The sequence below is a fragment of the Pseudopodoces humilis genome, chromosome 6 (assembly GCF_049639895.1).
Source record: "Pseudopodoces humilis isolate 2021_Gansu_Grassland_sample_001 chromosome 6, ASM4963989v1, whole genome shotgun sequence".
Taxonomy (NCBI): Eukaryota; Metazoa; Chordata; class Aves; order Passeriformes; family Paridae; genus Pseudopodoces; species Pseudopodoces humilis.
The window spans coordinates 60423036-60436040 of NC_142205.1; the positions used below are offsets into that span (position 1 = coordinate 60423036).

Consider the following 13005-nt stretch of genomic DNA (forward strand, 5'->3'; position numbering starts at 1 on the left):
CTCTCCAGCCCTCAGGCTGTAACCATTTCAAATACATGTGAAGTAACCCTCAGCAAAACAGAGCCCGTTGCCCTTAGACTCTGTTCTTAGAGGGTGTCCAAGGTTGTGTAAAATAATTAAATATAATTTTTAGATTTTAACATTTTTAGCATATCTTTCAAACATATGTATTATTTATATAGCTGAGATATTAGAAATCAATTATTTTGGTAGATGTCTTCATAACAGATCTGTTTCTTTGTTACATATGTACTCAAACTATTTTTATTCAGATCAGACTCATACTTTGAGTTCATCACTGTATTCTCATAAACGTAAAGGATGCCAGCATATTAATCTCTATTGTAAATAATTAATAACTTGTTTGAGCTATTGTATTGCCTGAACTGTAATTTTCATCCACACCAAAAATAAAGGAAGAAGAATATATTTATTTTAGAAGAAAGGCAGTTATTTCCAGCTCCATGTATTAAATAGTCAAGAGATTTAAACAATAAATACCTCATTCTTTTATTTGTCCTCCGGTTTTAGAGCCTTTAGTTCACTTTTTCTTGTTTTCTCAACAACCTGAGGGACTGGAATTCTTTCCTTGTGATTCTTTCCTTGAACTAAAGCCAATTGTTTGTTTTCAGCTATTGAAACATTCAGAAATTTAAATAACACAATAGTTCTCATAAAAGAGAGAAGTTTACACTGGAAAAAGTGGCACTTTGTAGAATCTGTATTTTAATTTAGTACTGCAATTTTTCATCTCTGAAGAGAAGATAGCTCTGCTGTGTTGCATTACTGATAAAAAAAAAATCTGGCAAGTGCCAGATAATAAGTCCTCACCTATTAAATTGCATAAGTGGGTCGCTTTAAGCAGTATTTATTCTTTTTTGGCTGAATCAGTAGGATTATCTTGATTCAAAATTAAGTGTATCTTTCACTGTTTTCTGAGTTAAGCTGAGTCAGAGTCACTGTCAAACTTGAGAGAGGATAAATCTTGGAGAAATTTTAATTTTTGCATAATTTGAACAATTAGACTTTGGATGGACTTCAGCTCTTTCTGTCAGCAGCATTGATAAACAATCTGAGTTTTAATAATCAAATTGTCACTAGCATGATGGAAAGAGAAAGAAAAAATGCATATAAAATGCATATAAAATTTGAAAAAAACACTTAATCCACTGTGAAATTCAAATGTAAAGGAAAATCTTTGAGATACAGTGCTTTGTATGCACAATGCTCTATCCTCTTTTGCTGTTGTGGGGTTTTTTTCTCACTATTATCAAGCAGTAGTGCTACATTTTGCAATTGGAATTTTGTTTTTGCCTGAACTCTAAATCATTAAACAACTCTTTCAGCTGACCCTGTTCCACCCACTTTATATGACTATGTTACCTTATGGTCATCACAGAAATATGAAGACCATTCCCACCGTTACTGGCAGCAGTATGGATTGAGCTATTTATATTGCACAGGCAGCAGAAAAGCATCATTGCCAAAGGAAAAGTATTTAACTTGAGAGTTTTACATTGTCTCTGGGTAGATATTCTCTTCTCCTCTCACCAGCTGATTCTAGAACCTCCCAGTAGGAGGGCACAAAGCAAGTTTTCATGTATAATACAAGAAAAGGTGGGCACATTGCCACTTGGATCTGACTGCTCTACACTTTTGACTGGTTAATAGGGCTGGAGCTACAAAGAGCAGATAAAATGGCATTTCCAGTAAGGTCTGTACAAATGCTGATGTGGTGATCAGACATGGGACTGAAAGACTGATATGTGTGTGATATATTCTATTCCATGTGCCACAGCACAAGGGGGTATTAATCCTGCACATTACTTAAGAAATTTCCTTTATCTCTGAACAGAGCTCCAAAGGACCTTAAGGAAATATCTGAGTATCCACTCACAAGGAGACACAGCATATTCAGGGTGCTGGGAAGTGCAGATGCTGTGTCATATCTGGTACAAGTAAAGCACACAACTGCAGTGGTGTATATGGTGGGACAAGAAATGACTGAGGAGCTCTGGTGAATTCAGAAAGACTGAGAAGCCTTTAAAAACAGAGACACCCTCTGAGACTGTACTGGCTGTCAGTGTTTAGAAGGAATACATCCAGTTAGGTGCAGTTTAGGTATAAAAAAAGTATCCATTCCTGCTGTCTGAAATGAGGAAGCTGTCCTAATTTTTAACGATACTTTCAGATTAGATGGAAATTAATTACATTTTTTTCAGTTAGGTGAGTGGAAGAGAATTATTTTACAAGTTCATGTTTAATTGTCCTAGGAGAAGTGCCCAGCTTTCACTGATGCCAAGCCCTAGCTTCCCATGGAGATCTTTCAGTGTGCATGTCTGCTTGCCAGTGCCACAGTAGAGGTGACAGTAGAAGTGTGACTATGGTCATTTCTAACTAGCAACACCTAGCTATGTGAGCCAGGACTCCATAACATTCCAGATGGCTTCTAAAGTTTGGAAGAAGAAGAAGATATATATGTGGCACTGCTTTGTCTCAAGGGGTTCAAGCCCTATTACAGATTTTCGCCTTCCCTGACATTGCCTTGACTTTTGTACTTAAAGAAGCAGCAGTGAGAGGGAGACAGAGATCTTGTTTCTCTCACTCTTCCATACCACAAACTTATCATCCACATTGCTTTAGCAACTAGTGGGAAACCTGTGACCAGGAGGAAAGTATCCTGTTTAGGAAACTAGGGTCTTAGTATTTCAATGTATCAAGAAATATTTCTCCTGATCCTTCACTTTACACAGAAGGTTTATAAGAATGCTTACTTAAGAGTCTGCATGGACTGTATTTTGTCCTTTAATCTGGCACATGCTGTAAAGTGATCACTTGTGAGATTGTTCTTGGACAAATATTGAAAATAGGCTGCTTAAGGAGATGAAAGGTCAATGGAAAGTGTGCTAGGCCACAGGAAAATGTTCTAGAAATAGTGAAGGATGACAATATGAAACAGATTATTTTTTTCTCATGGAGAATCATAGAAAGCCTCTTGATTTTTACTGATTGGAAATTGCAGTTTTACTTGAAAGTTTTTACTGCCAAACTGCAGAATTTCAACAGCCTTCTTAGAAAAATGTGACTGCCTTTGGTGCAGACAGAATAACATCTCAATGAATAAGATACCTCTACATTTTCTATCTGCCTGCAATCCCAGGAACTTTCTATGTGGAGAAAAAGAGCTGTGAGACAGGCCTTTGCTCCCTCTCACTTACTTGTATGTAAAAAAGCCGGATACATGATAATAAGAGTGAGCTTTCTGTCAACAGATGTTGACTTCTAAACCCTCAGGGACTGTGAATTTTGCATAGACATCATCTCAATTGCTGGGTTAATAGTTGGTTTGAAAAGAGAAAAATGCTCTTTCCTAAGTGAAACAGGGGCTCATATTTGTGTTGCTTGTGCAATAACTCCAGATGCTCATTAAGAGCTTAGTGCTTTTTGTGTGGGAATTAAACTCCCCAAGCAGACAGAGGAAAGGGAAATTACATTGCTGCAGCCTCACTGAGGAACTTGAGTTGCATATTCCTCAGCAACTTCAGTGACTAGAAGCTCTGCAGCTCCCTGATACTCTCTGGCTAGAATTTTTAATATTTGTAGTATTTCACTGCTCCTCATAGAATCCTTCTCCCCAAAATTATACTTGGGCTTGGTAAAAATCAGATGTTTCATGCATATTCTAAATGTTTTTTCAGGATTGCTTGAGATGCATACAGGAGGAAACTTTTGAAGTAATCTGTACCTGCCCTCTGTCTTTTGACTTTTAATTGCATCTAAACATGTGAATAGCAAATACTCCTATGTCTAATGGTTTGTTTCATGTACAGGTGCAGATATTACCACATGTTGCATTGTACATGCAGCACTTAAAATAGCTGTGGAATAAATGCAGTTCTGCTTGGGTGTGACCAACTTCTTGCCTCTTGTAAATCAACAATATCATTTTCATGGTATGGTTAAAGCATGGGTTTATCTAAGGAGAAAATTAAATCATTGTTTCCATGTTCACCTATAAACTGGATGCTCAATTGTCCCTAAGGCAGCCCACAAGAATGCTCCAGGAATCAGGTTTGGGGAGCTGGAGGAGAGGAACTCTGTTTTACAGGTCAGGCAAGTCCATGCTTCTGTCTGCAGGCCCACGTGATGTCTCTTGGTGATGTCAGGATGCCACTTGTCATAGGTTGTGTCCTCATGAGGAGGGAACACGGAAAGATCAGATTCCTCTAGTCAGGATAAGGGCTTAAGTGTGACATATAGGTGAAAAGTAACATTAGATTTAAATGTTTGCCTTAGTAGTAGTTCTAGGTTTGCCTTTGCTCAAAATCCAAGTGTTGCCATTTATCTGGAACTATGGCATTTCTCTTGAGTTTTCAGTTTTCTTTAACCTTCTCTCTTGTTATTTTTGAAACTTCATTTTTGTGCCTGAAGACCTGATATATACATAATGCTTCTTATTATCTTACCTTATTATGATATTATCTTCCCATTTTTAACCCTCCAGCAAACTCAGATTGCTCTGCATTATTTTCAGAATGATTCAGCGTTGAAACGTACATGGTGGGGGTGGGTGGGCGTGGTTTCTGTGGTTTTGTTAAGACTTGGTTTTAGTCTGAGTGTGTGTCTTGTGTGCAGCCTCATTTCTTGTATGGCTTGTTTTTTTCCTTTTTATTCAGTGCTGCAAAAGTAGGTGCAAAAGCTTTGACTTCTGCAGCATGCAGCACCTGAAAGATCTTCCCTATATCTCTGTTCCATAACATCTCTTTTTTATGCTCCACATTATTTCTTTTGTTCTCTGCTTATACAGAATTTCTTCTACCACTCTATTACTTCTGTAATTCTCTTATTTATTATAAACTCAGTTAAGTGTGATAGTTGCAACTTATATGAGATGTGAGAAGTGAAACTGAAATTGTGTTACCTAACAAACATGCCATGACAGCAAGTTTCTCATTCTAGACCTTGAATTTAATATTTGCTTCAGCAGAGAAACCGATGTGATAAAACACAGGATATATTAAATTATCAAAAAGAGGTTATTAAGTGCTATGACAAAACTGGCAGTCCCACACAAGGTTTGATTTGGCAAGGCTTTAAGTGTGTCTACACTCTTAAGGTATCATTTAAATAGACAAACTGCTCAGTTCCTTGCTGTTAGACCTGAAACTTTGTCTGCATTTTCATGTCAAGTTTGAAGCACATGTTCTCCAGTGTCTAAAACCATAAGAGTTTGGGTTCATTTACACTGCAAGAAAAATCTCCATGAAAAAGGCTCAGGTTGGTAATAGTCTGAAGGATGAGAGAAACAGTCATATTCTGACATCTAATATTTCTAGTAATTTGCATATGTCAGTCTCGATTTTAAGGGGTTAATAAGTTACTATTCTCGCTCTCTTTTTTTGTCCTCTTCAATAACACACAGTGATAATTCTGCTCTTTTCAGGACAGGGTTTGGGCCAATGTCGCAAAGAGTTTGAACTGCCTTATTGCCATGGTGGACAGACTGCTTGAAAAAGACATTAGCAACATTAAAGAGGATGAAAATCAGCCTTCAGCAGCAGATTGCAAGGTGTTGCATACAGGTGGTAAGCAGCCCCCCCCAATTTTGTTTTTTTAATCATTGACAAGAGTAAATAAAAATTTAAACAGCTACAGAAAAGCCATCCAGAGAAGACTCCATAGTATCTTTGATGAGAGTGCTAATAGCAAGGTTTTGCACCCTTGTAGAGAGATTATTTATCAAAGTACAGCTTAATTGTGTGCTCAGACTGCTTGCCATGCTGAGTTGTTTGTACTAGAGTGTAAACCTTTTGAAACCACAATGTTTTCTTTTTGAAGGATGATGTAATTTAATTTACTTTAGATTATACTTGCACATAGTATTTTGAGGAAAAAAAAATTGGACTGTGTCTTACTCCATAAAACACTTGTAAGGAAAGGTGAACGTTCTGTATCAGTGTCATTCTCCTGCAAAGCCTTCCATTTTTCTGAGGTAGTGTACTGATTTTTAATTTCTGATCTGACAAAATTCATGTTTACCTGGATATACCTGTCAGCCTGTGTCAAAAGGCCAAGTGGAGTAATTCCATTGGATGATGTAAAGAAAATTTTGTCCATGGTGGGTCCTTGTCACCAAATCTTCTGATCGTCTCCTATGGCTTATTCATGTTTGCATTCTTGATGCTTAGATTAGATCTGCTTAATAATTCTTACAAGACTTTCTAGACTGAAAGTGTGTTGCAAGAAATGAAACAGATCCTTAGTGGTAGTCGTAATGCAAGGAAATCAGAGCCAACCTTTTTGCCACTCTTCAACTAAATAAAACAACTCCTCACAAAAAACAACAAACCAACACAACTACTGTATTTTATGGAGCTTTGTATAGTTTGCACTTCTCTTTTTTTTCATTGTGCAATTTATCCTGTATCTTCATGTTCTCCACAGAATTTCATGACATCATTTTATATTAAGAGTTTTAAAGTTATAAGTACTCACTTGTAATTTCTTTCTTACATAATAAGAATTAAAATTGCTTTTTTAGCTGTATGTCATTTGTGTAGTACTGGTGGTTCTGTTAGATTCTGGTTGTACTATTGGTTTTTAATGCAGCTGTAACATCTGCATTTTTACCAGTAGAGAGGTTTGTACTGGAGTCCTGGAATCCTTGTTTTCAGTGCCAGATTGTCACCCTGAGAATTAAACCTTCTGATCCTGTTTCCATAGTTTCTAGCCACTTTCCCAGGAAAGTAACTATAAACATAGGTGTTTATACATTCCATTAAAGAAATGTCTTTTGATGGATGTTTCTCATGACCAATGTGATTGGGAAGTTGGTAACCTGACTATCCAATCCCTGGTGATGGTCGAAAATCTATAAATACTAGAGTAATGGAATAAATCGCTCTCTTTTCCCTATCATACATTGAGCTGTGCCTGTGTGAATCATTTCATGTCCTACAGCGACACCAGATCTCTGTGTTGGACTTGATTTTGTATGAATAGTCCAGAGAGCAGCTTATTCCTTATCTGTTTGATTCTCTGTCTACCAGGCATGTAATGTTAGAGAGGTAGATGATACCATCTCTGTTCTCTAGTGAAGGCTTGCATGTGAAAAATATCAACACTGTTTTCTACACCTTTTGTGCTCTCTCAGAGAAGGTACAAATATTTAACAGCCACGTAGGTGTCATTTTGAATTTGGAAGAATCTTCAGATGGTGAGCCCAAGCATATTCATTGTGATTAAAAGAGAAAATTGAATATTGTTCTTGTTCCTAACTCCCTTCTCTTCCCTGTGGTGCTAACAAGCTTTCCTGCTATTGTTAGAAGTCCAGCATGTCTTGTAGAAATGTTTTGCAAGTGAAGTGGTAGTAGTAGTATACTTTCACCCAAACTTTCCTCCAGGTGACTGCAGTACATTTGTGTGTGTATGCATAGACATAAATGTCATGAGTTTTGTCTGTATTTCATAGTTATGGAACAAAAGTTAAGATTTCTATCCCTCCTTCCTATATCTGAAAGAAAACGTGTGATTTAGGATAATTATTTTGGAATGATTTCTGGCATGTCCAATTCATGCCAAAATGAATTTTTACGTAATTTCCTTCGCTCTCTTCAACCCCCAAACATAACCTCTGCTATATTCCATGATGTGAATTTATCAGTCCATTTGAGTCTTTACATCCAGCGTGCTCACAGCTTTGATTCAGGCTCACACCCTGGGCAGGCACAAATGCAGGCAAATGGAATATTGGTTAGAGCTTTAGGCCACAAGCCAAAAAAAAATAAATAAAAAGAAAAGTTACATAATTTTAAGTACTGTAATAAGCAGCCATCAAGTAGAATGAAAGGTAGCTCTTGCTAAGCAATAATAATGTAATGGTTACAAAATTATAGATGAGTTTCATCCAGCTGATAAGTTATCTTCTGGGGCTGGTGGGCCAAGGCCATAGGACAGCTGCTATGGTGCTGGAATAAATTTTCCCTTTTTCCTTCATTTCTGAGCCATCCCTATTTCTCTTGAATCAGTACAGGTGTCCTTCAATGAGAGCAGTCAGTGCTTTTGTTGAGTTGTCCTGAAAGTTCTATAACACACCCTCACATGAGAACTGCAGAGATTGTGGGGCAGACTGCTGACTTTTTCAGTAAGACATAATTTTTGGAATGCCTTGTTCAGTTTCTAGGACTTTCAAGGTCATATAGAAATGGAGATGTTTTAAAATTGCTTTTTTTATAACGCTAACTTTAAAGATGGAGCTTTCTGAAGAGCTATCCAGGTGTGTGCCAAAGTTGGTTTCCTAAAGATTTTCAAAGCTTTGGGGCCAGGATTTTGCATGCTTGACTTCTCTATGAGAGTGTGAGTTTAGATGTTTGTTTTTCTCTGCATCTCCCTCTCTGAAATGTAACATGAAACCCTAAGGGTGCACTGTGAAACATCTACACAGAGGCTGAGATTCCAAGTTTCAGTTATAAATTTGGCCTTAATTCTGCTTCATTTTACACTTGAAGCCTGATTGTGAGTTCACAGCATTTTCCTAGAAACAAAATCACACTGTGTGTACACCTATAGACACATTTCTAAAATTACAGACTTCTGTGCTACTTACAGTTCACAAACATGACATAAATGAGAAGCTTTCCACATCTTGCTATTATATATTTTACATAATCTGAGCATATTTGAGCATAATGTATTTCATTGATGGTGTGAATGTATGGGGACAGATTGATCTTCGAGTCCAAAACTGCTTTAGTGCTGCAGTTAATCCTCAGAGAAATTGGGCTGCTTTTGTAAGAAAAAGGAAAACAGAGTTTTGAACAAAATATTGATAAATATGCCTTAAAGCATGGGATGAAATTTTTGCTTATTTAGTGAACCTGACTGGGTTATTTTGGTAGCATATAGCAATGAAAAACCTTTCAAAGAATGCACACATATTCCTTTTGGATGATAGAAAATACTATGACAATAATTTGATGCAATAGTATCTTCATATAAATATAGCTATTGTTTTAACATATATTCAGAGTTTTCTTAAGTAAGTTTATATTTGCAGTCTCAGTGGTGATATTGTGTGATCTTATTATTTTTTTTCCAAACATGTTTATATTTATTGTTTAGAATCTTTGTAATTGGAAATATTGGAGCACTTTTTTTTCCTGTACTCTGTCTTTCAATGTGAATTACACTTTCCTTAGCCTTGACTTTTCATGTAGTCTGACCTTTGAGTGTATTCTAAAGACTGAATTTGAGTTACAGTTACCAAGGTAACATGCTATGGTTTCATCAGTTCCAGGATTATGAATCCTCTACATGATAAATCAGGAGGAGTAGAAGGATTTTTAAGGAGAGCATGTCTTTTTGTTGTTCTTTTAACTCTAGTCTGGTTTGCCTTGGAGAAATATGTAACAACATTAAATTCTTTTTATTTTCGCCTTTTCATTTTCCATGAGAATTGGAATGTGAAAACCTGTCCTGCAGCATTAGACATGCCAGTGAAACACAGCAGTTTGCTCTTGTGCTTACACAGCCCCTGACAGATCTCTGTGTTAGGCTGCTGAAAGCGGCTGTTGTTCCATCTGGTTCTTGTTCCATCCCATCAGAGCTCCCACCCAGCTATTCCTCTGCTGGCTCCAGGTGAGAACTCCCTAATTTGATACATACAGGATCCACCACATTATCTCAAACAATTTGATTTGCCTGTGTGATTGCACCTGGATTTTGCCTTTAAATGAATTATGGAATCATAAGCTCTGTGAACTGGCCAGTGGTAACCTTCGGCATAGGTAGCAGACAGAACCTGGGGAACATTGCCACAGTTCCTAGCTGAAATTAGAGGAAACCTTATATATATATAGAGCATATATATATATATATATAAATATAATATACAGCATATATATATATCTCATTTATAACCTATATATGCTGCACACATTTGGGGGTTAATTTTTCTTTTATTATCTGATACCTGTTGGGGACTATATAAAAGTCTAGATTCAAAATTTTTGACTTTCAGTGCCCTGAGGATGGGCAATGCATCCTTTCAGTGCATCCCTTCCAATGCAATGCTCATAGAAATGGGAAATAAAGCCATGTTCTAGTTTTATTTGCATCTTCAGAAAAGCTTTTATTATAAAATACTGCTTAGTCAGGAAGATGAAAAATTTTCCTGTGGTCTGTGTCTTCTTAAGTAGCAGACATAATTTATTTAGAGCAATCATATGTGAAAAGATTTTTCTTCCCTTCCTCTTCCTCACATTTTTCTTTCCTTTTCTCTTAAGCTTGTCTTTGCATCAATTTTACTTATGCCTTTTTTTTCCCCTTTTCCCTCTCACTTCTGTGTCATCCTTTTCCTTTTTGGTAGGAATCTTACCTGGGCTGAATGTAGCCCAGCAATACAAGACAACCTCTTCAGCAGTACTTTCTCTAAATACTTTGGCTGTAAACAAAAGCTGAAAAATGTGTAAGGAAAAGAAAGACTAACTGAATCAACAAATTAAAACAAGAAATCAGAATATTTAGCTTCACAGCATTCGCAGAGAAAGATTCATCCATTACTCCTATGTTTAAAGTGTATTAGATTTTCCTTAGCTTTGTCTTTTATTACCTTTGTCTTCTCTTTCTGACTAAACATGCTGAGATACTTGTATATGTATGACTAGATGGTTTAAGGTTTAACTATTATTCCATGTGACAGTGTAGAAAATCTTGGATGATAGCAATGGAATAATAAACCCCAATAATTCAAAATCACCTTTCTGGATACCCAAACTGTGCAAAGTGTACCACTACTTTAAAGTGCAGGAATACCAGGAAAACTTACTCAGTTTTTTTTTTTTTTTTTTCCTGTGAGAACTGCTGCAGCATTATAAGTACAAAGCCTCCCCCTTTCTCAAAGAACTTAGCCCTCAGCTGGAGTTAAACTCAGCTTCAAGAGCTGAGTGGCAAAATAAAGAATCAGCTTCAAGAGCTGAGTGGCAAAATAAAGAAATAAGGTGCTGACCTTTTTATGGTGCGAAGTTGAATATGTGAACTCTTCTAAGTCAGTCTTTTTAAACCTACCTTTAAAAAATATAAATTTAAAGGCTGTTACTGTCCTAGGTGAATAAAATCAAATTCTGGGTGAATTATTTCATGCTGTTTTTAGGGATTTACTGCTGCTCTGTGTTGGTTGGTTGGTTTGATTTGCCTGCTTTTTTCCTTAAATCAGAGTTTGTTTAATGTTCAATTTGTGATATCAAGACAACACATTTATGTTGTTTTACCTCTATTATTTCAATTCTGTCATGGATTATTTTTATGATCAGGTAGTGAGTGATTAATTCAAGTGAAAGCTTACCTCTTGGGTATCTGCTGTTACAACCTCTTGGGTATCTGCTGTTGCATTTGTATGTCACATTTATATTTATATATGTTACCTTTATATTTATATGTCTGTAGTGCCCTCCTTTGCTTTAAGAGTATGATATTATAGGTTCTTCTGCTTTTTATTTAAGGTTCAGTTTTTAACTTCATACATTTAAATTTTGCAATGACTTAAAGCCATTCATGGATTTTAGGGGGCACAAACAACAGTGACAAAATTGGCTTTTTATCAGTGGTTAGGGCAAAAGGGGATAGGAGTGCTATCCTGAAGCATCAGTGCTTTTCCTTTTTGGTTACCTGTGAGTAACAGCAAATATTTTGGTTATTTTAATAAGCATTTCAGTGGGCCTGACTTTGAAAAGAGCAGGAGCTTGCTTTTCTGCCAAACTTTATCAAATTTAGCTTGTGGTTTGACATACTGCAAAGTGGATATTTGAATGCAGAATTGCCTGTGCAGGCCTGTTGATTATAGGAGTATGGGACACTGAAGACCATTTTCCTGTAACCAAAGGGCAAATCCTGTCACAGATTGAACTGCCACCACTTTATTGGCAATGGACATGGAATATTTTCTCAGTGCTTTGTTGAACATGCTCTTTTGTAGCCTCATTCTAACTGCATAGTGATGCAGTTCATGATCTTTTTCATTTCATCCTTCCATTTTTTATTTTAATATGTTTAGTTTTTATGCTTGGTTTTAGTTTCCAGTGGTTGACTAACATAATTTTTCTACTGAGCTTCTTTGCTTCATCAGGAGGCTCTGACAGTTCTTCTCGATGCAAAATGTTCCAAACTGACAGGCTGCCCATGTCATTTTAGCAACCTGACAGTCATCCTGGAGTCTCCTTGTGGCTTCTGCTCTTGCTCCTAATGTTTTTTTTCAGATGTTTACTCATTCAGCTAATTCTTCATCCTTTTTCAAAGAATTTTCCACTGTGTTGTGGATACAAATCTTGCAATTTTAATTTAAAAGAAACTTGAGATCTGAAGAGTTAACGTGTGTGAGTCCACGAATGTGTTAAAAGCAATAATTTTTATTATTCCTTTCCTGAAGTGATTCTACAAAGGTATTCTGAAAGATACTATATTCTAAAATGTATACAAAGTGATTCTATAGAGTCACTCTAAGAGAACTCCTTTAGACATGTCAGCTCTCTTTAGAAATAATATCTATTTATGAATTGCATTATTGTTATATATTTATGCCTTGCATACAAGACATTATTTTTTCCCCAAATCTACTGAATTTACTTGTAAGCTTCAAAATACAATTTTTATTTGTTTGTTTGTTTCACAAACTTCAGTTTCACAGTGCTTCTTAGTTTCAAGGAACAACTTACAAGCTGCAGGACTTACACATAAGTAGATGTTACTGCGGGATTTTTGGACCATTGTGCATTGTTAATGAATGATTCTCATTCATATTCCTGCTGGAGTATTTGCATCAGGGTATCCTGCATAGCAAGTGACACAGTGCAATTTTAACAGAGCAAAAATAAAGCGCTTTTTTTTTTTTTCTAGAGTTGGCCTTTCTAAGATCTCAGTCTCTGATACACCTCTTGTTTTGCTTTTGACTAAAGCATAAGCATGAGAATATACTTGTCCATGAACATTCTTTTTTTTCAAGAAACAATGCAG

At 36.4% G+C, this 13005-nt stretch overlaps 1 protein-coding gene across 14 annotated transcripts in view; it reads left to right on the forward strand.

Annotated features, from left to right (window-relative positions):
* The window catches only part of INPP4B (inositol polyphosphate-4-phosphatase type II B), a 322017-nt gene that overhangs the window by 253764 nt on the left and 55248 nt on the right, over positions 1 to 13005 (forward strand). For 13 of the 14 annotated variants that reach the window (XR_015772647.1, XM_088056200.1, XM_088056198.1 and 10 more), the window contains one exon: positions 5444 to 5585. Coding sequence is in view for 13 of the 14 variants with exons in the window: in XM_088056200.1 (XP_087912326.1) it covers positions 5444 to 5585 (142 nt within the window). In the remaining variant the exon portion in view is untranslated. The remainder of the gene's footprint in view (positions 1 to 5443; positions 5586 to 13005) is intronic. The other variant, XM_088056193.1, reaches the window with a different exon arrangement.